General features: G+C 43.6%; 2 protein-coding genes across 9 annotated transcripts; both read right to left on the bottom strand.

Moving 5' to 3' along the window:
* Window positions 1–1,131: 1,131 nt before the first annotated feature.
* On the bottom strand, window positions 1,132–13,038 carry ncoa6 (nuclear receptor coactivator 6). Of its 2 annotated transcripts, none has more exons than XM_080469712.1 (17): window positions 12,916–13,038; window positions 11,658–11,989; window positions 11,220–11,375; window positions 10,977–11,099; window positions 10,717–10,839; window positions 9,799–10,611; window positions 9,205–9,336; window positions 7,478–8,807; window positions 7,270–7,388; window positions 6,752–7,155; window positions 6,430–6,678; window positions 3,257–6,311; window positions 2,869–2,916; window positions 2,721–2,751; window positions 1,996–2,037; window positions 1,620–1,753; window positions 1,132–1,536 (listed from the first exon to the last, which is right to left on the bottom strand). In XM_080469712.1, exons 2-17 carry the CDS (start codon window positions 11,947–11,949, stop codon window positions 1,487–1,489), a joined length of 7,101 nt encoding a protein of 2,366 aa, XP_080325838.1. In that variant the 5' UTR covers window positions 11,950–11,989; window positions 12,916–13,038; the 3' UTR covers window positions 1,132–1,486. The 2 variants fall into 2 exon arrangements, with proteins under 2 accessions (XP_080325838.1, XP_080325839.1); XM_080469713.1 differs by having other exon boundaries at window positions 10,717–10,836; window positions 12,916–13,015.
* A 926-nt stretch (window positions 13,039–13,964) lies between these two features.
* ggt7 (gamma-glutamyltransferase 7) lies at window positions 13,965–22,857 on the bottom strand. Of its 7 annotated transcripts, none has more exons than XM_080468704.1 (17): window positions 22,697–22,857; window positions 21,870–22,005; window positions 20,320–20,557; window positions 19,892–20,118; window positions 19,596–19,747; window positions 19,382–19,499; window positions 19,237–19,304; window positions 18,894–18,967; window positions 18,623–18,816; window positions 18,174–18,261; window positions 17,365–17,492; window positions 17,164–17,252; window positions 16,929–17,081; window positions 16,704–16,818; window positions 16,402–16,539; window positions 16,091–16,190; window positions 13,965–15,498 (listed from the first exon to the last, which is right to left on the bottom strand). In XM_080468704.1, the coding sequence occupies exons 3-17, from the start codon at window positions 20,537–20,539 to the stop codon at window positions 15,326–15,328; spliced, it is 2,037 nt and encodes a 678-aa protein (XP_080324830.1). In that variant the 5' UTR covers window positions 20,540–20,557; window positions 21,870–22,005; window positions 22,697–22,857; the 3' UTR covers window positions 13,965–15,325. The 7 variants fall into 7 exon arrangements, with proteins under 7 accessions (XP_080324830.1, XP_080324834.1, XP_080324833.1 ...); XM_080468708.1 differs by having other exon boundaries at window positions 19,892–20,061; XM_080468707.1 differs by having other exon boundaries at window positions 20,335–20,557.
* Window positions 22,858–23,707: the final 850 nt, after the last annotated feature.

The raw sequence follows: 23,707 nt of genomic DNA, 5'->3' as shown, positions 1-23,707 counted from the left end.
AGCTACTACTAATATTTCTTCCACATACTATATAAACACTGCTACAATAAAAAAATACCCTTTATCTACTCACTATAAACAACTCACCACCTGTCTACTCTCTTTATATGTAGTAGTGCTACAGAATACCTTCTTATCTTCAATTTACTATATACACACACACACCACTGCCGGAAAATAGCATTAACGCCCTACCACTGTACTGTCACATCTGGTCATTGGGTAAACCCTGGACAGGTCAAAGGTCATCAACAGGGCAGACGCAGACATGCAGCCTTTCACCAAGACTTATGCTTGATTCGGAGACACAAAGCTATTATCTGATATTGTCTGCAGAAACAGGACAGGTATTAAAAACCCTTGTACATGCACAAGGAAAACATAAACTCCACTACTTATAGTTAAAGCCTGAGCCCCAAATCAACCCAGAAAGTTGTAATAGACCCCCCCCCCCCACACACACAACTATCTACCCAATCAATGATACAGAAAACTGACCCGAGTGGCAAATCTAAAAGTCCACAATCATTAAATGAGTCTCACAAATATTAACTGAGATTTAGTAAAGGAATTCCTCAAAATGAATCAAGACTCCTATAATAGGAGTAAAGATATCAGGTAACAGCCTCTCTGTGGAAGGGAATGGTCCTGGAAGAATCTATTGCACAATCTTGTAACACTGAACATACAAAGTGACCATTATTTAGTGATGTGGTCTCTGGAGAAGAGACAAAGAGTGAATACTATTATTTGGATATTAAAAACCAAAGCCCTGCACTCAGAAGGGTAGGCTAATCAACCTAATCTGAAATTATCCAACACTTGCATTTGAATTCAATGCGATTGATTTATAGCCAGTCAACTTGCTTTTTAAGATAAAATATTAGCTTCAATTCTCAAACATTGTTCAAATAACAATTTCACCCGAGGCAAGATTACAATTTTGTGCCCCCCACTAAGATAAAAGTTAACCACACTGCTCTAAAACAAGACTAATAGTTTCAGGAGATACGCTATATAAATGCTCCAATGAGTTGTTTACTGCTACATTACTTCTATCTCAACGCTTCATGATTGTTTCAGTTCAGATTTGCTTTAAAATAACAGTAACACAAATTAAATGGCACCATTTCACAGAACAAAAGCAGTAGAAAATTTATTTCAGTTTTACAACATAATTACACTTATTAAGCTTATTCATCAGTCTTCACATGATTAATCCAGCATGTAATATAAAAAGCACATTCACACAAACTGTATGCACACATTCTAACTACAGTCTCACATGATAACAAGGACAAAACTAACATCACTCTGTCTCGAATGATCTGTACATGGTTTCTTCCCCCCCCCCACCCCCTCAAGAAAAAAAAAATTAAAATAAAAAAATCATACTCTTGAGTGATCGAAACCAATATCAAGTGATTCACAGCAGAAAAGAAAACATTTACAGTACAGTTCACAGGTTACCACAAACAGTTTGTGCCTATTTAGATTTCCTTCGTTTGGCCTGGGTGGGACTGGCTCCAGTTTCTGCTGCAGTAGTACAAAGTGAAACAAGTGTTAAAGAGAAAGCAAAGCATCGAGAGTAAACTCTTCTTTTCTTCCAGTTGGGTTACCTTTAACAGCTGCGCTGGTTCCAGGCCTGGCTGACCGCTTCCTCATGCCACTGTCCGCTACCGGCTCCTCCTCCACTTCTTTCTCTGCCCGTGAGCTGCGTCTGCTCGGACCCTTGGGCTTCTCCACAGCAGCTCTGGGAGAATCAGACAAACAACAAACGACAAGGAGGGGAAACACAACACATCTACTTGTTACTAAACAGGCAATGGTGTTAATTAACTCTGCTCTACTCACAGAAAGATAGAATACCAATCAGGACTCTGCTGTTTTTCCTCGTCTACCACAGATACTGTCCATCTTCACCCCGACAGCATCCACTACGTCGACGTGATTACTGCTCGTGTCTTTGCAGCGTAAACTTGTTAAAATACATACCTTGGGACTAAGTTGATGGGCGTCTTTCTTTTCTTTGCCCATCTGTGATAGAAGTGGAAAAACAGCGGTAAACTATAAACTGTGCTATACAAACATGGCTTCACTCCCACAACACTTAGGGGTGACCAACTCCTGTCCTCAAGGGCCCCCTGCTCTGCATGTTTTAGCTCTCTCCCTGCTTTAGCGTACCTGAATCTAATGATGATGTCATCACCAAGGTTGTGAAAAAGCCCAATAACGAGCCCCTCATTGCAATCAGGTGTGTTGCAACTGGGAGAGAGCTAAAACATGCAGGACAGGGGCTCTAGGGGATCGAGGTTGGAGACCTCTGTGACAATACCCATAATAAAAGAAATGGCCACAAATCACAATCAGGCAGTAAAATTGTTTTCTTCTTATAAGCTTTCTTGCTTTCACACATGCATTCACATATTTATATTGTAACATGCTAATCGTACATACCATGTGCTGAGGCCACGTGGCTCATTGTTTTCCCCGTGTACACCCATGGGCAACCAAATGAACTCTCTTCATTTGTTTCATTTGTTTGTCTCAGTTTCAGGAGAGCTTGAAATGTCTAAGTATTTCTTCTTCAAGAGCATGAGTCTTAAGATTAGGGCCAGTGTTTGCAAAATGTGTGCAACGGATACCATAACAACCCTAACCCACAAAGCATTGTATTTAGCGATATCGCAATTTGGAGGACAAAGATAAAAAGATCTTACCCCTGCTCCGAACCTGCCGAGGACTCTTCACCTAAATAACAAGCACAAAACTTCACATTTAGTTCAAATTGACTCACTTCATTGATGATGGCATTACAATATTATAAGCAATGTTAACTACCCATACAACAGAGATGACTACACTTACCCGTCTTCTCAGTGGCAGGTTCCTGTGAAGCTTCTTGTTGAGTAGGTACTAGGACAATAAAAGATCCTAGTTTAATTCAGGTACAAAAAAAACAACCCACATGCTTTACTGATCATGCAAACTATCAGCACACAAGTTCTAAAATATAAATGTGTTCAACTTAACTGTCATTTCTCCACTATTACTGATAATTACTATCAGCTTTACACAGAGCAAAGGTTTCCCTAAAAGGCATCACAAATGTCAAGAACTACACCTTACTGTAGCAGTAACATTGTGTCTACTTCTGTGTAGTCATCATCTTGACCTGTTAATGGATGGCGTCTCCAAACCACCATCCGTGTTATACAGCTCTAATGATTGTTGTAGTGTGAATTTATGTCTTTACCTGGGGTGGTCTGAATGGTTTCAGCAGGTGCTACTGCTGGTGGTATGGAGGTCTCCACAGCTGGAGGGTCAGACTGGCCTGATGGAGCCACGCTGGCGTTAGCGCTGGAAGAAGGTGCGGTGGGAGGAACCTCTGGAACGGGTGCAGGTACGACCACTATTGGAACGATGGACGGTACGGGACTTTGCACAGGAGGGACCGTGGAGAGCAAGGCAGACGTAGGGACAGCAGTGGTAGGACCAACTACAGTGACAATGGGAGCTTGGGAAGTTACGGCCAGAGCTGGGTTTGAGGCCGGAGCTGACGCAAGCACGGGAGTCTGGCTGGCAATTTGACTTGGAACACTGACTTGGACGGGAATTGTGACTGGTGAGGAGACTGCAGGGAGAGTAATGCTGTTTGGAGCAGCAGCAGCAGCAGTTGCATGAGGAACTTGTGTTTCAGTCTGAACAGCTGGACTAGCAGGGGGAAGAAACACTTGCTGTGATACAGCTCCTGGATGCACCTGTGGAGGTCTTTCTACAGCACTTGGCTGCGTGTCGGGTGCACCAGAAACAGCTACAGCAGCCTGGGCAGGCTTACCTTTCAGCTGAGCAGTTGGAGAGGGAGACATGGGGCTCTTTCGGACCACATTAACAGCCCCAGGACTGGAACAAGGAGGAGGGGAAGCCAGAGGTGGCTGAAAGGGAGATGATACCGAAGGGCTTGGGTGGGGAGAGGGCTGCCGGATTGAGAGAGTAGATTTCTGAGTAGACAATATCTCGCTGGAGCTTTCAGTCTTGATGGGCCCCGTACTAACTTGCTGAGTAGCTACCAGAGAGCCAACTGGGGAAGGTGCTGATGAAGATGACGACATGCTCGTGGTGATATGGACCGTTCCAGGAGCACTTCTCGAGGTCTGAGTGCTGGTCATGTTAGCTGCAGTGGAAATGGTGTTGCTTGGAACTGGAGAAATTTGAATGTTTGTAGTGGACATTTGAATAGACCCCATCATCGTGACAGGCTGAGATACCACCGTTGAATTGGGCGCAACAGATACACCCGGGACCTGAAAAATAGGATTAATAAATACAGGGGTGGTGGTAATAAACTGAGGTCGGGAGGCGGGGCTCTGTTGCCGGATGTCCTGAGATCTTATGCTCTTGCTAGCAACGGCCACCATGGTGGCTGAAGTGGGTGCCTGTGCGGTGGAGGCAGAAGTGATGGGATTGGAGGTGACAAATACAGTAATTTGGCTTGGGGAAATAGTGGTGGAAGAGGCGGGGATCTGTATGACTGAGTGAACACTTGTCACAGGTTTAGGACTAGGACTTGGTTTTAAAAGTGTATTAACTGGATTTACAACAGCGCTGGGGCCTGAACTAGTGCTAACAATTGAAACGGAGCTATTCGGACCAGAGATGACTGGACTGGGGCTTACACTTGATGTGGTATTAGTGTTGGTACTGACAGTACTGCAAAGGGTAGGCGTCAAATTTATATTGGGACTTTGGCTGACACGCAGAGTGGAGTTGGGGTTTTGGGTAAGGCTGAGTGAAGTGCTGGAGATCACGTTAGTAGGAGGGTGTGAGCTGGGAACTGAAGAAGGCTGCAAGTTAGGATTGCCAGTAGGGAATGAAATAGCAGGTTTGGGCTTGGTTTCTGTTTCAGTCATAGTGGGAGTAGCAGCAACAGGAGTTGACATTTCTGTAGTTTGGGAATTGCTGGCTGGTGGCCTCTCTGAGTCCATCGCAGACTTCGGACTGTCCTTTCCCATAACCTCTCTGACAGTATTACTTTGTACGGGCCGCTGAGCCATGGTTGGAACACCTGCATTGTCCAGTAACTGGTTAAGGGACGTTGGAGCTGATCTTAAAGCAGGTGAAACCTCTGAGTCCTGCACAGGTGTTGGATGTGTTTGTTGCCTCTCGACTGTGCCAGCCTGAAGTTCTACGTCAGGTTTAGGCTGCTGAGGCACAGGCAGACGAGGACTTGCCATTCTGGGGGCTGATAACTCCCTTAAAGCCTGTGGCTGAGGCTGAACTTGGGAAACTTGACGTTGCTCTGGTGCCATCATTGCCAGAGTTTCCCGGACTCCATCAGCAGGATTGCTTTGAATTCCATGTATTGTGCTCTGGGTTTGTTGTGCGTCCACGCTTCCACTCACTTGCGAAGGCATAGAAACTGGACTTGGAGGTACTGACGAGGGACTCAGCAACATCGTCTGTCCCTGTGGGTTGACCAACTGCTGCTGAGGAGGGCATGTGACAGCCAGTTTTGTCCCCTTTTGTCTTCCTGGACTTGGTGTAGCGGACTTGCGACTGGAGGCCGGGCTTGACCTCCGACTATTGCTCGGACTTGCTCTCTTGCCCTGTCCTCCAGGCTGTTTGTCCTGTTTAACACCCGTTGCACCGGGCACAGCAGAGAAAGGCTGCTGACTGTTGTTAGCATTATTTGCACCCGTATTACCATTGTTGTTGTTGCCTGGGAGGGTTAAGCTAGGGGGGGCTTGCCCAATGGCCTTTAGAGTTGTTGGGTTAAGACCTTGCTGGTCAAATCCTCGAGTTAGGTTTGGTTGCCGAGGGGGTAAGGGAATATTGATTTTTGGAGGAAAGAGCCCTGCGATAGAGGCATTCAGCCTCTCTGGTGAAAGGTTGATTTCAGAGGGCTCAGTACTGGGTGGACGATTAGTTGGCGTGAGTGGATGGTGGTATGGTCTGGGGCTGGCTCTATTTGGGGTTTTCGGTCTGGAGCTCTGTGAGGTTGTTGGTACATTAGGGAAATGAAGGCCTGGCATTGGGCCTCCCTGCTGAGGCTGAGTGGTTAACTGTTGTTGAGGACTGGCTCCAGTGTGCTGTGGCATTTGAGTTGGACCAGGTCCTTGTTTTATCATGTGAGCGTTGGAACCCTGAGGTGCCATAATCTGCTGGTTTCCATTTCCAGGCTGCACGCCGATTTCAGGGCCACCAGGCCTGTCCTGTTTTGGCTGGGTGACTGCAGCAGCCTCTTCAGATACTTGGCCTTGGGTAGCTTGCCCTACATCAGGATGAGACATTCTCCGAGCACCTCCTGCAAGCTAGAAGGATAAACAAAGACAATTGAATAAATCCCTCTAAACATAATTAATGGTGTATTCATAAGTTAAATGTGGTTGTCATGACTTGTTGACAAGTGACCCTGTGCTTGGTCCTCACCTGTGGATTTACCATGAGAGGCAGTGTTCGAGCTTTGTCAGGTGATGGTGGTACCCCTCCATGTCCTTGCAGGTTGATCATTACAGGCATGTTACCTTGCTGTGAAACAGGATGTCTCTGAACATCAGGGGGGTTTACCATGCCTCGAGGAGGGAGCTGCCCTCCTGGAGGGATGGGCATGCGATTCTTTGCCTGCTCCTGTTGCATCTTGAGCATCATCATCATCTGCTGTTGTTGCTGCTGCTGTTGCTACAATGTGAAATGGAACATTTAGCATAAACAAATTGTTAGACATAAAACTATGACATTTTGATAACATTACCTGCTGCTGCAGGTGAGGTTGTTGAGTTTGCGGTTGCTGCTGTGGCTGCTGTTGCTGCTGCAGTTGGTGAGGGTGCATTTGGGGCTGGCCTTGGCCTGAGTTCTGTGGCACCGCCATCCCCTGCTGAGCTTGAGCATTTTGGAGACCCTGCATTTGTTGCATTTGTTGCATCTGTTGCTGCTGCTGCTGCAGTTGCAATTGTTGCTGCTGCTGCTGTTGTATCTGCTGCTGCTGCATTTGTTGCATTTGCTGCTGATGCTGCATTTGTTGTTGCTGCATCTGTTGCTGTTGCATGTGCTGCATCTGCTGTTGCTGTTGCTGTTGTTGCTGCTGCTGTTGTTGTTGCATGAACTGCATTGGTACCTGTTGTAATACTCTCTGGTCACCAGCTTGAGCAGGAAAACCTAGGTTAAAGCATCCAAATGCAAAGACAGTACATGTAAACACAGTAACAAAGTTCAAATAGATAAAGCTATGACAACGACCTATAAAAAGCACTGAAAAGTGTAACAATTCACCTGCAGGTCTGTTAACAAAATCAGGCAGTTTCTGGCCCGAGTTGTCTAAGCCCAAACTCTGCTCACCACCCAGATTTGGCAGTTCTGCATCCTCCATGCCAGCTGCCACATCAAGACCACTAAGAAAAGAGAAGGGACAAAGAATGAAAATAATAAGGAATAAAAACAGCCATGTAACTAAATGATGCCCCATAAAACTAAGTATTACCCAAGACCCTCTGCTTGCTGCTGTCCTTCCCCGTCTTTAGGCTTTTTCTTTCGAGCTGGTTTCTTCTTTTTGGGTTTTGCTGGACTTGCCCCACCTGCTCCCTGTTTTCCTCCAGGTCCAAACTGGCTGGCTGAGATATCACTTTGCAGCAGATTGACCAGCAGAGGACTAGTTAATGTGACATCCTTGCTGACAGGAAATCCTCCAGGCTGTCCACAGGGTCCACCCATTGGCATCTGACCTTGAAACTGTGAGTTGAAATTCATACCATGACTTGCAAAGTGCCCATTTCCCATCTGCATGTGCTGAGGCCCTCCCATCATGCCTTGCTGTTGCTGTGCCTGCATGTCAGGAACCATTTGTTGAACGCCTAATTCTCCTGGCCCACCATTTGGATCTCCCATAGCATGTGGGTGTTGTTGAGCTGCTTGTTGTTGTTGCTGCTGCTGCTGCTGCTGCTGCTGTTGCTGAAGCATGGCCTGTTGTTGCTTCTGCTGCTGCTGCAACTGCTGCTGCTGTAACTGTTGTTGGATGAGTGGATGGCCAGCAGGAAGTCTCATCTGTTGTGCATGCATGCCCATAGCTTGATTAGGGTTGCCAGCAATAGGGACTTGTTGGGGTGGCTGCTGGTTCATCTGTTGTTGGTGTTGTTGTTGCTGCTGCTGCTGCTGCTGTTGAAGCTGCTGCTGTTGCAACTGATGCTGTTGCTGCTGTTGTAACTGCTGCTGCTGCTGAAGTTGAGCCATTTGCTGCTGCTGTTGTGGGGTCATCTGCTGCGGGACAACTTGGCCCTGGAATTGAGCCATGTTACCGGGTACATTTGGAGATGGGCCACGCATCATCTGGCCAGGCATGACCCCAGCTGGGATCTTGCCTCCAAATGCCTGCTTATTGCCTTGCATTTGGTTGGCCACCATTTGTTCCATCATTGAGTTTTGTTGTTGTTGTTGCTGCTGTAGGAGCATGGCCTGATGCCCTTGGCCTCCAACCATCTGACCCTGCCCATGCATCACCCCCTGGCCTTGTTGAGGCATCATTTGCTTAGGTGGGGTCATCCCTCCCCTCTGCCCTTGACTGAGGGGCCGTGAGAGGACAGTCTGACCTCCACCCTGGCCTTGAACCATCTGGCTGGGGGAGGAGGACACAGGCTGGGCCTGATGCTGGAGGCTCATCATCTGGGTCTGAAGGCCAGGCTGTTGTTGGCCCATACTCGGACCAGCAGGTGTGCCAGGAGGTGGACCTGCCATGTTACTTTGTACACCCATGACATTGGGTTGAGCATGGGGTGGTCCTTGCATTGAGTTTGGTGTGGACGCCGATGGTTGGGCTCCTAATGTTAAACGGAGTGGAAAAAGTTAAAAAGTTACTTAATGTGGTTTGAATTAATTCACCTCCCTAAAAAATTATAAAAACAAATAAAAACAAAATAGGCATTAATCAACAGTTACCTCTGCATGATAAGCAAAGACATACCATATAAAACAGTCAACACATCCAAGCAATTATTCAAATATGAAAGTGACAGATATCTTGGATCAAATATAAATTGTGTGTTGCATGTCGGGAATGACAAATCCTTGCTCCTAGAAGTCCCCAAAACAAACAAGCGACATGTACTTATTTGAATTTTCAGGACACTAGCAGTGTTCACACAAAATTGTCATGAACTGTAAAACAATAATGTGGGTAAACCCTGAGCCATGTCAACAGCGTTGTAGAAGTTTTACCTGTGTGAGTCATTGCCTGGCTGCTCTGTAGCTGCTGACCGGCTGCTCCTCCAGGGGTTCCTGGAGTGCTGGCACTCACCTGACCTTGAACGAAGTTTGGATTTGGAAAGCCCATGGGACGCTTTGGCATGCCTGCAGAGAATATTAGTGATCGAGGGATTGCACTTTTCCAAGGTCTCCATTGTTACACATTTAACTGTTATATATACACACACATACACCCCAAAAAATATAAACACAACAATTGTCATTGCTCCCATTATAAGCTGAACTCAAAGATTGAAGATCTTTTCTATGTACACAAAAGGGTTATTTTACTCAAATGTTGTTCATAAATTTGTCTAAATCTGTGTTCAAGAGCACTTTTCCTTTGCAGATACAATCCATCCACCTCACAGGTGTGGCATATTAAAATGCTGAATAGACAGGACAACTATTGAAGAGGAGTGGACCAATATTCCACAAGCAACAATCAACAACCTGATCAACTCTTTGCAAAGGAGATGTGGTGCACTGCGTGATGCAAAGGGTGGACGTGTATATAGATAATAATAAAATTCTGAAGGGCATTTCAGTTTAACAGGAAATGCTTACCAGGCTGTCCATGCTGGGGCATTCCCATGAATCCTTGTTGCATGTTGCCCTGTTGGCCAAGGGCTGCTCTTCCTGGTGAACCAACACCTTGGGGGAAACCTTGTGGAGTTGTGGGTCTCTGAGCCATCATCGGTGGGGTACCCGGTGAACCTTGCTGAAAAGGAGATGAAGACGAGCCAGGGGACTTCGCAGTTAGGTTGCCCTGAGGCCCAGAAGTTTGTGGAAGGGGTGGAGGAGGTCGAGGTGGTCCTGTGACACCAACTGGGCCTGCCTGTTGGCCCTTTGGCTGAGGAGCAGCAAACTGACCCATTCCTGTCTGCTGTTGTTGTTGCTGTAATTGTCCTTGTCCCATGGTGTTGAATACTTGCCCGGCCTGCTGGCTGCCAAACGGGTACGGTGGCGGAGGGTGATTGGGTGTCTGAACCGCAGCAAGGGAGGGTGGACGTGGAACCATTTGGGCTTGGGGTGGGGGCTTTCTCCAGGCAGGACCTCCCTGAGCAGCTGGCGGCTGCAGGACTCCAGAAGACAACTGATTCCAACCAGGAGGTACAGCCATCTGACCAGATGGGTTGAATGGAGGTCTCGGTCCAAGCTGGGAGAGCTGAGCCTGCTGCTGAGCCTGTTGCTGTTGGTGGTGTTGTTGTTGGAGCTGCTGCAGTGTGGCCGGGTTGAGGGGTCTCCCGACCTGCAGAGCCTGAATGTGATGAGCAGCCTGAGGAGGCATGGGGCCAGAGCCGTGAGGACCAGCTTGTTGGTGCTGAAGTTGTTGCTGCTGTTGAATGGGCATCCCTGGCATCATTGGATCCATCACATCTGTGACCAAGAGAGACAGTTAATATGTGACACTATTGCAAAAGCCCAAACATATAGAAAATTCCTGCGTGTATCGTTTGAAGTACAAGAAAAAAAGACCTGAACCTGTTTGTGAGGCTGGTCTCTGAATACGAGGATGCATCTGTCCACTGCTGCCCGGTAACATCGTCTGACTAACCATGCCTGGCCCAGGAGGAACCATCCCTGGGTTTGCCATCCTTACTCCTGCTTATGGAAATACATGCACAATATTTCAATATGTAGGAAGAAAGCATCCAGTTTTATTCTTGTACGAAATACTTGAAAAATAATCAAACTAAATCGAAACAAATTCTTCCTGACAGCTATACTCAGTCTATAAATACCTGGGCCAGGCTGACCAGGAAAGCCCACATCCATCCTCATCTGGCCAGGTGCACCGATTGGTCCATTAACTCTGACTTCTTGTCCTCTATTTGGTCCCACAGCCACATTGATGGCCCCTTCACCTGCACAGGAAAAGAAAAGAAGATGGCTTTCATAACAGTCAATGCAGGGGATTCACACGAACAAGAGGAAAATAAAAACAAACGAATGAAGTGAAAAAAGTGTGAAGACTGTGTTGTTACCTTCTATCTGTACAGAGAGAATCCCCAGATCTCTGAGCTGCTGCTGGTTGTTCTGAGCCAACAGTCTGAGCCGCTCAGCAGCATCTCGAGGAATGTTGAAGGTAACTCGCACACTATTCCATGGTTCCACATGCTGTGGTTTTAGTCTCTCAGAGCCTTAAAAAAAAACATATTCATTGAATTTGTCAGTGCTTTTGAAAAATATGTGAACACAATTCAACAATTGACTCGTAACTACTATTTAGGAGTGTTTTACTACTCAGCCTACAACAACAATATTAACAGTGTTATAAAAAACATCATTGAGATGCAAACACAAATATATTTGGATATGAGTTATGATTAATAAAAATAAGAGTTGTAAAAAAAGCCATCAGTAACTAGTATCCATACGGTTTATTTGTATAACAAAAAAAAGGTAAAGAAAATCAAACTAACCCATATCAAGTACATTGGGTATCCCACTGAGGACTGTTTCAAGCTTGTGACTGAAGTCCTCATCATCCATAGTCCCTTGAAATGCAATAAAGACTGTAAAATCCTCTCCTTCCCCGCTATGTTCGTCCAAGTCATCTTGCGTCCCAGCATTCTCCTCCTCTGCAGTTCCATGGCAACTGTCAGCATCCTCCCCTGCCTCATCCCCGACTCCAGAGTCCCTGTCAGATTCATTATCTGGCTCCAGGTCCGCTGTCCTCTGGGATAGCTCAGGCGGGGTAGGTCTGTGTGCCATCCTCCCTTATTGCTAGGAGTGGCGTCCAAACTGGTTTAAGCTGCAATAGCAGATTGCAAAAACACAGATTTAAGTACTATCATTCAGTGTGTAGTGTCGTAGTAGCAAGTGATAGAATAACAGAAAGGGCCTTAGTGAAGTAAGGTGATCATTGATAAACAAGCAGCATTGACAGAGGATGAAATTAATTTGAACAGGGGTAATTGGGAGCCATGACTTGTACATGTAAAGATAGTTGAGAATGGACAACGTGATAAAGTGCAGTGACACACACCTTACAATACATCTCAAAATCCACTTTCAATAAAACGACAGAAAAGACAAAAGACGCAAGTGAGATTTAATTTGCAGGGAATATCTGATACATCAGGTGCTGTGAGGGGGCTAGAGACCACTCAGAAAGGTCCAAAATGAGACCAGAGATAAAAGAGAAGTCAATATATTCTGTGATCAGACGAACCTTAAACAAGTGGAGTACACTTTAACACACCTGTGCGTCAGTGTCATCACGTCAGTGATGCTAAAATAATCACTACACACATTGAAGCGTTACAAAAGGCCTCATATATCAGCTGTTCGGCCGTGTTCTTCACGTTAGTGTTCACTGCCACAAACGGTGGATAGCTTGGTTGACATGATGGGCCCAGCAGCAGCGGTCCAGGCCTTGGCACGAACACAAGCCAACGGAAAGCGCGCAGGGATCACTTGTTTCCCGTACTTTTCACCTCAATTCTAGCATGTCAAATGTGAAGATTTCTGACAGCAGTACGCGAGAAGACGAAGGCTCGTGAGGAGACACGCAGTCTTCCCAGACAGCTCTAGCGTTAGCCACGTTAGCTGGTTAGCATAGCAGGTAATTCATCGTGAATGCACTGAAACGCAACATCTTAGCTTCCTTGTTCGTCGCCTCCAGCTCCCTATTTATTATTCTGGTGTAACGCCGCAGGGGCAAAACAAAGGTCTTACCACACATGATCGTCTGGAAATAACTTCAACCGGTGAATTTCTGCTCGGTAGATTAGCTAACAAAACATGAATCACAAGAAGCAAGCCAGAAATGGCGTTGAGCTAACAGAAGTCACTGCATCCGGTGGGGGGTTTCATAATAAAACATAAAGGAAGTAGAACCAACCAAGGAAATTTCAGCGTAAATGTCCGACCTGCTCCAGCCATACACTCCCTCGCGCTCTCCCAGGTCGGCAGATCAGTCTTTGTTGTTTGTCCCTAGGACCAAGAGGAAATATTGTGGAATGACTTGCCTCTGCACAGCAAACAGGCCGACTCACTTCCTGTTTTTAAAACGTCTCTAAAAACACACTTTTTCTCTTTGGCTTCTAACTCAGTCTGAGAGGTTGACTTGTATTGTTTTTAACATTTTTACTTATTTTTCTTGCTTTATTTTGTTTTTATTGTTCTGTCTGTGTACAGCACTTTTGTCTGTGTACAGCACTTTGACACACTGTGTTGTTTTTAAAGTGCTCTATGAATAAAGTTAGTAGTAGTAGTAGTAGTAGTAGTAGTAGTAGTAGTAGTAGTAGTAGTAGTAAAGTTAAATAGTCTCTAAAATAAATTAAATTAAAGAAACCTCTCTCTTGATAGATGAATGAATTGGCAATTTTTCTTTTTTGTGGCACAAACATTAACAATAAACATGAATTTCTAAACAGAACACAAACTAGTAAAAATTGAAGTAATTTTTCTGCTATGATCTCCTGACTTTAATGTCCTGTCTTTAAGCCTACTTTCCAGGCCTGGCATAGACAATGCTCTCATTTCATGCATGGAGCAACTAAACACCAAATTTTAATTAGATCTTGCTTGATTTTTTAATCGTGTGTAGTTTCATGCATTGTGATTTTACAAGCACGAAAATTCTTCATAAGCAACCATCATGTTTAAGAAAACTTCTTAATAAATTACATTAATAAAATAAATTCTTGATAAACCAGTCAGTTTGTGAATTAATCCAGAAGTTATCGAAAACGTTAATTCGCAAAAGAATCAATACAACATGTGTACATCTCTATTGTGTTTTCAGTTTTTAATCAGATCACATATTGACAAACAGCAAAAGTAAGATCAAAAACATTGCAAACAAATAGAGAGGTGAGACATTTACAGAGTTAAAATGTGTGCAAACATTTTATTTCTTGGATTCCAGCAGTGCCAAATTCATGAATCAGATTCAAATGCACAGTGGAAATAAACACATGTTGTGCAATGTGTGCCTTAAGGTATGGCATCTACTGTACAGGAGAGAAACATCAACAGTCATATTGCACTTGTACCCAGGGTGAGAGAGAGAGGAAGGTTGACAGCCTGCTAGATCACTCAGCATTGGCCACCGTGGACAGAAATATACACTTTATGTGTTGAGTGCAATGTTTCACAAATGCTGTAAGTTCTGAATTAAAAACAGCAACGCAAAACTTAATAACATAAATATACAGAAACAGGCACATACAATAACATCTTTTTCTAAAACGAGCTGGTCCAATGCAACTCAATGTTTTTAAATTATGACCATAAAATACAGTTAATCTAAAATCAGCAAAATTTAACACGTGCAAAATATGAGATGCGATGGTGTCGTCACTTCCTAACATGGTCCTATAGAACCAGTGAGATTTTGCTACAGTAAAGCTCCAGCAGCTTTCCTGAACCACATCCTTTCACAGGTACACACCACATAAAGTGCAGGAGAACCACTGCTTGACACCGTTCCATTCAAGTAGTTCTGTTGGGAAAATTGTCACCGTTACATTACTTGTGGTATTTGCAGTGTGTGTTGATGAACATGATTTGAAGAAATTCAGTTTAAACACTCTACAGGTTTAACATTGACCTTCTCCTGTGTCATTACTATTCTTTATATGCTCCTCGTTTTTTGTTTTTACAAAGAATCTATTTATTTATATATACTTTTGACCCCAAAGAAAGTGTTGAACACTCTCAAATATCTTGTTTTATTGGTTGAGAAAAGTAGCTCTATGAAGCCAATGCACTTTACGTTTTAATGTTTTCATGCCCACTCATGAAGACTTTGCTGAATGAGACACATTTATGACTTTCTGAAAAAAAGCTGGAATGATTCCGAGATTATTCTAGTCACGTTTGTGCCCTGATTTACAGAATATAGCCTGAAGGCTTTAAACCTCTATAAGTATGAACAGACTTTTCAACACAGTGTGCACCATGACTGACTGTCACTTCAAAATGAAATCGTGATTCTTTGTAGGATTCTGTGCAAAATAATTCTGAAATCAGAGGTTCTCCACCAGATTTCTGTAGTTTATCAGCAGCATCTTTACTCCCTCATGAGCCACTTTCTGGTCTCGGCCTCTGAACCATGAATGAGCGCGGGAGAGTGAGGCCACTAGGGCGTGTTAGACATAGTCAGGGCGGAAGCGTCGGCGCTGCGAGGGTCCTTCACCCCGATAATGAAGTCACTGGTTCTCCGAGTACCCTCAACGAGAGAGAGGACGTCCTTCCTTTCAACTATGTGGCCTTTTGCTTGGAGCAGTTCCACATCTTCATCCAAAAACTCGGCTACCGGAGAAAAAAGTAGGAAGGAGATGTAAACATATGTACTATAGAAGATCAAGCCTAAAAATAGAGTGTTTAAAAAAAAAAATCACATTTGAGGTGTCTTCATAAAGAAAGGGTAGACTTAATGAATATCAATGAAAGATGTTGTATTGTCTCTAATCTTGGTACATCAGAATCAATGTTCATGCAAAAAGATAAACATAAAATTGACTGCTTCTTACTGAATCAGCATTTTTCATTAAAGTAGAGGAACTCAAACACGTTGAATCTGCTTTCATCTGCAGTCACACAGCAGTTCATGCCTGATTTGGCACAGGTTGTACACTGGATGCCCTTCCTGATGCACGCCAAATAATTGGGAGCCTCGCTAAGGGAACTCCAACGCAAGTTAAGACATTAAAACATATGCTCCCTGTGTTTTTGATCAATGAAAAGTGAAATTTGCTTTCTAAATTAACCACGAACAAGCATAACATAATAAAAAAGGAAGTGTAGTTCCTTGTCTGAGGGTAGTGTTGCCTCGGTGATGGCATGAGAGGGCAATTGTACCGACGACATTGTAAAATGGAGAAACCAGCTGAAAGACACTCACAGTCCACCAGGAGTGTGTTGGGTTGCAGCTGCGGGTGAAGTCTCCCAGAAGCTAAACTGTCACTCATGTTTTTACGGGATGACAAAACGTTCATCAGCACCTGTGCAGGATCAGAATAATAGGTAATCATGAGCATATATTACTGTACCGCAAGACACCAAGGGTTGAATAGGATGTTTTGGCGACACTTTTTCGGGATTTTTCATGAGGTACATCTTTAATAAAGTCTGTTGTAGCTTAACTGCATGGTACAGAAGTAAATCAAACATATTTCCTAATGCAGTAAGTAATAACACAATCAATTAGGTTACCTGTGTAATGCCACTCAGTGCTTTTTCTCCATTTGAGGATCCAACAGCTACGTAAGTGCCACATAAACCTGTAGCCGGCCTCACTGCTGTGGGCATCAGGAAAGACATGGGCCTTTTTCCAGGCTGGAGGCTGTTATGCTAAAGCAAAAAGATGAAAAACAACAAAGATGACGATAATAAAATTATAAACAACGGATATATACTGTGTGTGTGTGTGTATATATGTGTATATATATATATATATTATATATATATATATATATTTTTTTATTTTTTTTTTATTTTAATAGAAAGGTAAGTACAGGATTAGGCGACGAGTTCAGTGTTTTGTTAGGCCAGGAAAAGCCGAGGATCTGGCTATTCAAAAGGATTCCTGAAGGAGTCACGATCCTGCTTCCAAATGGTTTGTTCAATGAGCTGAAACAAGCAGAAAAGTGACCTCAGTTAAAACTATAATAATCAGGTCCAACATGTCCGCTGCAATTCACTCTCACAACATAAAACAGCTCAAATAAAGCAGGAGATACCTCATGACTGATACAATGTGGTCATCTGGGCCCATCACCATGACCTGTGCAGCCACTGCATCGTCCTCCACGGTGAACGCTGTGGTGTAGTGGCTGGCAGGAAACGCCTGTGTGTCACTGATCATCTGGTGCAGCAGTGAAGCCTCTGTTTTACTGAGAGATGGGTATGTCAGAAGGTTAGAGTCAATGGAAATGTTACAACGAACTGTGATGGATTATATATGGTGTTATTTACCTCAGCATCTTGGAAACAATCTCTGAGACAGAGGCGTCATACAGGGGGTCTCCCAGCTCACTAGCCATGGCCAGTGCTATTTTCACAGCCTAGAAGTCATTAGAAATTAATAATGTATAAGAAAACAAAACACAGACTGAACACACTTTGTTTTGAGTACAGCAACAAAAAGAAGAAGAAAAAACAAACACCCTGTACTACCTCTGCAATCCAGTGATAGGTGTTGTTCCTGGGCACCTGACTGGTAATGTTGAAGCCTTCCAGGATGTTGAGTGCAGTGATCAGTGCGACTCCTGCATGTGGGGCCGGGGCTGTCATCACGAGATGTCCTGAAGGAACATGACGAGGTCATAAGACAGAAGGATTAACTGTTTCTAAAGTGAAAAACTAAATTGTGACCGTTGAAATGACTGCCGCGTTCAATTCACAATTAAATGAAACATTCAAACTAAAAATCATCAATCAAAGAAAGTTAAAAAGCAGTCAAATGTAAAAATTAAGCAAATCAGTGAGCTTGATTGATATTTACAAGTGTTTATGGGACAAGGATACAACAAATGGATTTAATTACATATTAAATACAGGATGTATCTCTTAATCCTTTCATGCATCGTCGGCCCATGAAATTCGGAACAAAGAGTGAAGATGCACACTGTATTACATCTATCTCATCTCATCTTTTTTTAATTGGAAAAGGCATGTTACACCCTGGGCGGATCGCTAGGCTGTCACAGCATAAAGACAGCGATAGTCACATTGACACCTACAGCCAATTGTTGGTCATCAATTAACTTCAACCAGCGTACACATGTACAGAGAAAACATGCAAAGTGCACGGAGCCTGGACTGTGCTGCAGCAGTGCTAACCAGTACACAACTTAGCCCCGTCTTCCAGATAAATACATATCTAGCCTGCATCGAGCGGGTATTGGTATAGAATCTGATCACGATGCCATTGTTTTCCTTCAAGGAGACCTCAAAACTGTAAATATGGGCAAACGGATATTTACCCTGATAGGTGATCTCTGCTGGCTTCTGTACGACTGTGCTGTAATTTCCAAAGTCCTCCTCTGTGAGCACGCCGCCTTTCACATGTGCCTATACAAAATGGAGATTGGGTATATTGTGACATCGCAGTCACCTCATTATATGTACACGTTTATACTAAAAACAAAAAAGACATTGAAATATTTAGTTTAAAAAGGACAAATCTCAATGACAACAAGGTGTTCATGTCATTACTCAATCCAGTAAGGCATTGGTTTAATAATACGTGATTTGTGTTTTTCATATATAGAGGAAATTCTGACCCATCTATTGATCAATTTCTATTTAGTAACAATAGGACAGCTGTGAATTTTCTGTTTGCAAGTGACACAACATTTACATTATGTAGAATGCATGACTAATTATATAATTGTCCATGGAAATTGCAAAAAAAAAACAATCTTGTCCTTACTGCTGCTGCCATTTCCTGTGCCAGATTCCCACTGTAGAACTGAGATATCCCGTTTTCTGCAACAGCATCCAAAACAGCTGCTAAATCGAGTCGCCTGGTGAATAATCCATGAAGCGGAGCCTGGCCGTTGGGTAGGAACAAATCTCGAAATGCATCTGTCACGTTTTGGTCGTTGACTTCAGCCAGAGCTTCAGCTTTAAAGACATAACACACAATATTTATGCTGTGGCTGGCCATGAAACTGATATGTTGCATTACATTGTGCTGTTACCTAAATCATGGGTGACGTTGAAGCCATTTCTGGCCACATCTGCTGCCAGTGACACCACATCCTTCCACTGCATTCTGGTGAAGTCAAACATCATGAATGCCAGGTTTGGTTAAATATACTTAAAGCTCACGCAAACACTCTGATCTGCTCATTCTTAAAGAAATGACTTTGTTAAATGTCAATAATATCATATAAGGATAAAACATCTTGGTCCTCTGCATAGTTGACTTGGAATTGCAACAAGAAAGAGGGAATACACAAGATCCAGATGTCTGCATACGGCCTGCAGCTATTTATAATATGAGAACAAGTAGAAATTAGCAGGGAGTGATAATTACAGTACCTGCCATAGAGCTGGTGTGCCTGATGCATCCCACTGAGCATGCCCGGTACTCCCACCAGCAGACCAGGCTAAATGTAACATATGAAAAGGGTGCATATGTTAACCCGCCTCGGCAAACGTAAAGTATTTCAGGAACTGCCCTTACGTTGAGATGAAGATTTGCCAGCAGCAATTCCTCATGGAGAACTGACGGTGCTGTCTCCCTGAAGTCAATGACTCTCGTCTCACTCTTACGGATGTCATGCACCAACATAACGCCACCGCTGAATATAAACAAAACAAAAAGCGATCTTCAGAAAGGCTACCAAACATCAGTGCCAGTCCTTATGAGCAGAGACGCGTTTGTTTCTTGAACTCACCCTCCTATGCCAGAGGTGTGAGGGTGGATGATACCCAGACACAGTGCAGCGGAAATGGCCGCGTCCACACTGGACCCCTGCTTCCCCAAGACGTCAAACCCGAGAGATGTACACTGAGCTACATCCGTCACCACTGCTCCTTGGTTGAAGATCTGAATAAACAAACCAGTGGGAGGGAATTTAAAAACCAGGTACAGATGCATAATCCCATAATCACTTGTGCTCTTAGGAGGAGGGAACCTGTTGCAACACTGTGAAACAAGTACAACCACAGAAAGACTCATCAACAACCCTACCTGAGGATCTCCAAAGTAGATCTGCATGATGAGAGCGATAGTGACCCCAGTAGCGTAGGTGAGACAGGCTGTGATGATGACGGTCAGTCTATCTCGCTGACAAGCGCAGTCTTCATTAAAAGGGTCTCTGGAGGTCTCCTGCAGGGATGCTATGTCATGGCTTGCTAAGTCTGAAGCAGAAGAGGGGAGACGCTGGAGGCGAGCCGACCTCAGAAACATATCTGGATCTGAGATACACATTAAAAAAAACAACAACTTTGGATTGTACAGAGAAGAGCAGAAGACTGGGTTATAACCTATTTACACTAATGAAATCAATTAAATATATGACAGACAATGATGTTTGTCGCTTATTTAACAGGCTCAAGGTGGAGTCTACATAACAGTGTTGGAGTAAAGTACATTTGATAACATGGTGTCTGTCTGACCTGTGTCTTGCTCACTCAGGACATTGTCGTCATCTTTGCGAGATTTCAAGGTGTTTTCTGTAGCTGTCACATCATCCTCTGGGAGCCGGGGGAAGCTGGTGATGCTCATGTAGTCCACAGGGGAGTAGGCACTGCCCAAGGTCGTCTCTGGATTAACATCTTTATCCGCCACGACTCCACCTGGGCATCCCGCCACAATTTCAGGTGCTGGGTTGTGCATGATGGCTGCTGCTGATTCCTGCAGTGATACAGTAGATGGATGATGGACTTTCCACACTTAATCAGTCTCAAAGCACTTTATGCTGTTAGTTTATGTCACCTATTCACACGCCGAGGTTACATGCAAATTGCTCAACCTCCACCAGCAGCAACTTGAACCTGATCTACTAGAGGTTTGCACATTCAGATATTTGAAATAATATTTCACAAATCTTCGATAAGTTTCTCCACCAACATTATTCCAGGTTGTAACATTTTAATGGATCATCCCATCATTCCTTATTAATCTCAAGCACACCAACATGGAAACAAAACTATTCCAAGCAGAACGTTACAATGCAAACAACATAATGCATGCCAAACAAATATTTGAATGTTCCTGATTGCACAGCATGTTACTCGTGGTACAAAATGCACATAACCTGAAACCACAAAGCCTTTTTTTGTGAGCTCTAAATTCTTCATGCTATTACAAGATAAAAGAAACAGTTTCTTGGGGATTTTTTGTACAAAGACAATTCAACATATGGACAGGGTAAGATGGGGATTGAAATTCATTTGCTCCACAAACTGAGCCCTTGTAATGTGTCTTAAAGTGTTATTGCAGGAGGTCCATTTCTGTCACACCTGCTTCTTATCTATTGTGAACCAGTGATTCCCAATATGTGGACTGAAGGTGATCCATGAAAGGTCAATGACAATAAGTTCACACTTTAAAAAATTAAATTAAATCAATATTCAATTGTTTAATTGAGTTTGTAATTAATAAAATTATTGTACAGAAACACAGTTCATTGAAAAAGTTCTATTAACTGCCCGCGATCAAGTTCAGCTCTGCTTGCAGTTGTGTGACACCCAATAACCTTAACAACAGTGTACTGAAAGAGACTTAAACAAAACATTGAACTATAGCTTATATATCTGACACTCACACCAACATTGCAGAGTAACATTTTTTTATAAAAAAAAAAGACATACAAGTTATTCTTGTGTGTCTATAAATATGCATTTTATCGGCACTGTCAAATGTCTATATTGCATTATCATGTGTCTCAGCTCTGATTTCCCTCAGATTGTGGACATTATGATTGTAAATACCAGTTCTATACCATCTGCAATCTGTTATCTGCTTCTTTATATTTTGACTACTGAGAGTGTGGCTTTCTTATCTCACTGTATTCCACCATGACAGCAAAGGCAACATGATCATCTTCTCTCATAATATTAAAACTATAAGTTATTATCATATTATTACCTAAATTATCTTACTATAATAATAACAATGTAAAAAAAATGTGTTAAATACCTTGACGCAGACGCACCAGACTTACCTGATAGGATACACTCCCACCAACAGGGATTTGTAGCTTTATTAAGCGCCTGTATTACAATATCGTGGCAGCTGCTTCTTTGAAGGTTTTCTTTCTTCTTCGTCTTGCTAGGCCATCACAAATTTGAAAGCGAGACCTGCAGAAAACAATAAACCAGTTCTGAGAAGGAGCTTCAATAGGCAAACATTTAACCCACCCTGAAACTAGTTCCTACACCAAACACCTATCGTAAATATCCCGCAATCAATACGAGCATGCAAAGCTCGCGTGTCTGCGCATATACGCGGGGCCGAAAAGCGACATTATAGGATGAAACAGTGTAATTACGCGTATAAAAAGACGCAGAGGCAGCCTGCAGGGTGCCGCTCCTCTCCACCGCCTCCGCGTGCCGGTGTAAATAACAAACACACCCCTCTTAAATCAGCTCAGCTACGCAGAAATAAATAAAAAAGCTCCGCGCGGATCTAACGTCACCTACCGGCGTCGTTCAATGCGCGGAATCCAATAAATAGAAGAAATTCCCACCACCACCACACACCCGCCCCCCCCCCACTGGAGATGGTGGTATTTCGGTTCTAAGGAGGGCAGGTGAGATGTGTGCGTGTGTGCGCGCGCAGCTCATCCGACCTCCTGAATTACTGCTCACAGCGCCGCTCGGAGAAGTTAGCTTCACACTACCGGTCGGAACGACCAGTCAGACCGGGCGCGGAACTGGAATTTCAACACAGGCAAATGGCAAAAACCTGCTCGCGTAAAACAAACACCGACTACCACTTGTGGCGATTCCTTTAACAATATTTGCCCAGACACAATCTTAGAATACACACCTCTCTCGGGGTTGCTCGTCAATGTGAAACCAACTTCACAGCAGCCGGCCTCCGGGCCTGGGATTTCTCTAAGATTTGACTTTTTAAAAGCCCTACATTCTTAACTGTCTCTCTGCTATGACATTGCTCACCTTGGTCGCTATCAGCATCTAAATGTAGGTGAACTGAAGGGAGTGGATAGGCAGGTTATAGCAGGTGCACACACCTTGGGCACCTCCCCTCTTCTTTTTTTTAAGGCTGCTGCACGAAAGAGTTCAGGTTTCAGGTTCGAAAACCTTTATGTCTCGAAACAAGCGTTAACACCTTTGTAGGGAACTCTTTCAAATAACTGGAATTTTACTATTCCAACGAAGAAGACAAAGACAATTTTACTTTTGCATCTTCAAGACCAAACACATTTCAGTTGACTGCCCACAGAGAATCCAATGTCATCTTGAGTGGGTTGATGAAATGGTGCCATGGAAACCTTGATTTTAAACTTTAAAGTGTTTCTTTGTTGTGGTGCAGAGATTGATTGACTAATATGTTGATACTTTTTTTCAAAACCAAACAATTACATCACAAAATGACTACATTTGCAACATAAAGCCGATTTTAATGACGCCTTCAGGTGCAAGATTCAGTGAATTGTCTCAAAAACTTCGATAGCTGTTGCAATGTGCATGTTTTTACAAGCTCACCCTGACAGCATACTTCTGAGTCTAGTTTGCTGGCAATGAGGCAGCAATCTTGGCAGTATCACCGACATCTCAGCTCAAGTCTCAGTGTTGTCTTGTTTCTTCTACTCTTAGGAAATTGTTATTGTATATAATCATCAATGTTTTACAATTTGCTTGATGGTTTGGCGGGGTGGATTGGAGCGTCTTGCAGGCAGACTTTGGCTCAAGACTCTCGAGCCTTGTGTTTGACACCCCTGTTCTAATTGAAAATGTACACTTCTATTTTCCTTTTGTGCTTGTAAAATCTTTTGAAATACTAACCAAAATCATTTCATTATGTTTTTGTTCCCCA

This window comes from Lipophrys pholis (genome assembly GCF_963383615.2).
Source record: "Lipophrys pholis genome assembly, chromosome: 8".
Taxonomy (NCBI): domain Eukaryota; kingdom Metazoa; phylum Chordata; class Actinopteri; order Blenniiformes; family Blenniidae; genus Lipophrys; species Lipophrys pholis.
The sequence above is the reverse complement of the archived record's forward strand: the minus strand, read 5'-3'. Positions and strand labels throughout refer to the sequence as shown.

Bases quoted from the DNA above. Each gene is read 5' to 3' on its own strand.
- ncoa6 (XM_080469712.1), bottom strand. From the start codon at position 11,949: ATGGCACACAGACCTACCCCGCCTGAGCTATCCCAGAGGACAGCGGAC. The intron at 7,389-7,477 runs GTAATACTTAGT...CTCTTTTCTTAG, and splicing joins CAGCAAGCAGAGGGTCTTGG to TGGTCTTGATGTGGCAGCTG. The intron at 2,752-2,868 runs GTAAGTGTAGTC...CTTGTTATTTAG, and splicing joins ACCTGCCACTGAGAAGACGG to GTGAAGAGTCCTCGGCAGGT.
- ggt7 (XM_080468704.1), bottom strand. From the start codon at position 20,539: ATGCACAACCCAGCACCTGAAATTGTGGCGGGATGCCCAGGTGGAGTC. The intron at 18,262-18,622 runs GTAAGGACAAGA...CATTTTGTATAG, and splicing joins CACAGGAAATGGCAGCAGCA to GCACATGTGAAAGGCGGCGT. The intron at 16,540-16,703 runs GTACTTACCTTT...TTTTTGCTTTAG, and splicing joins TGAACTCGTCGCCTAATCCT to CATAACAGCCTCCAGCCTGG.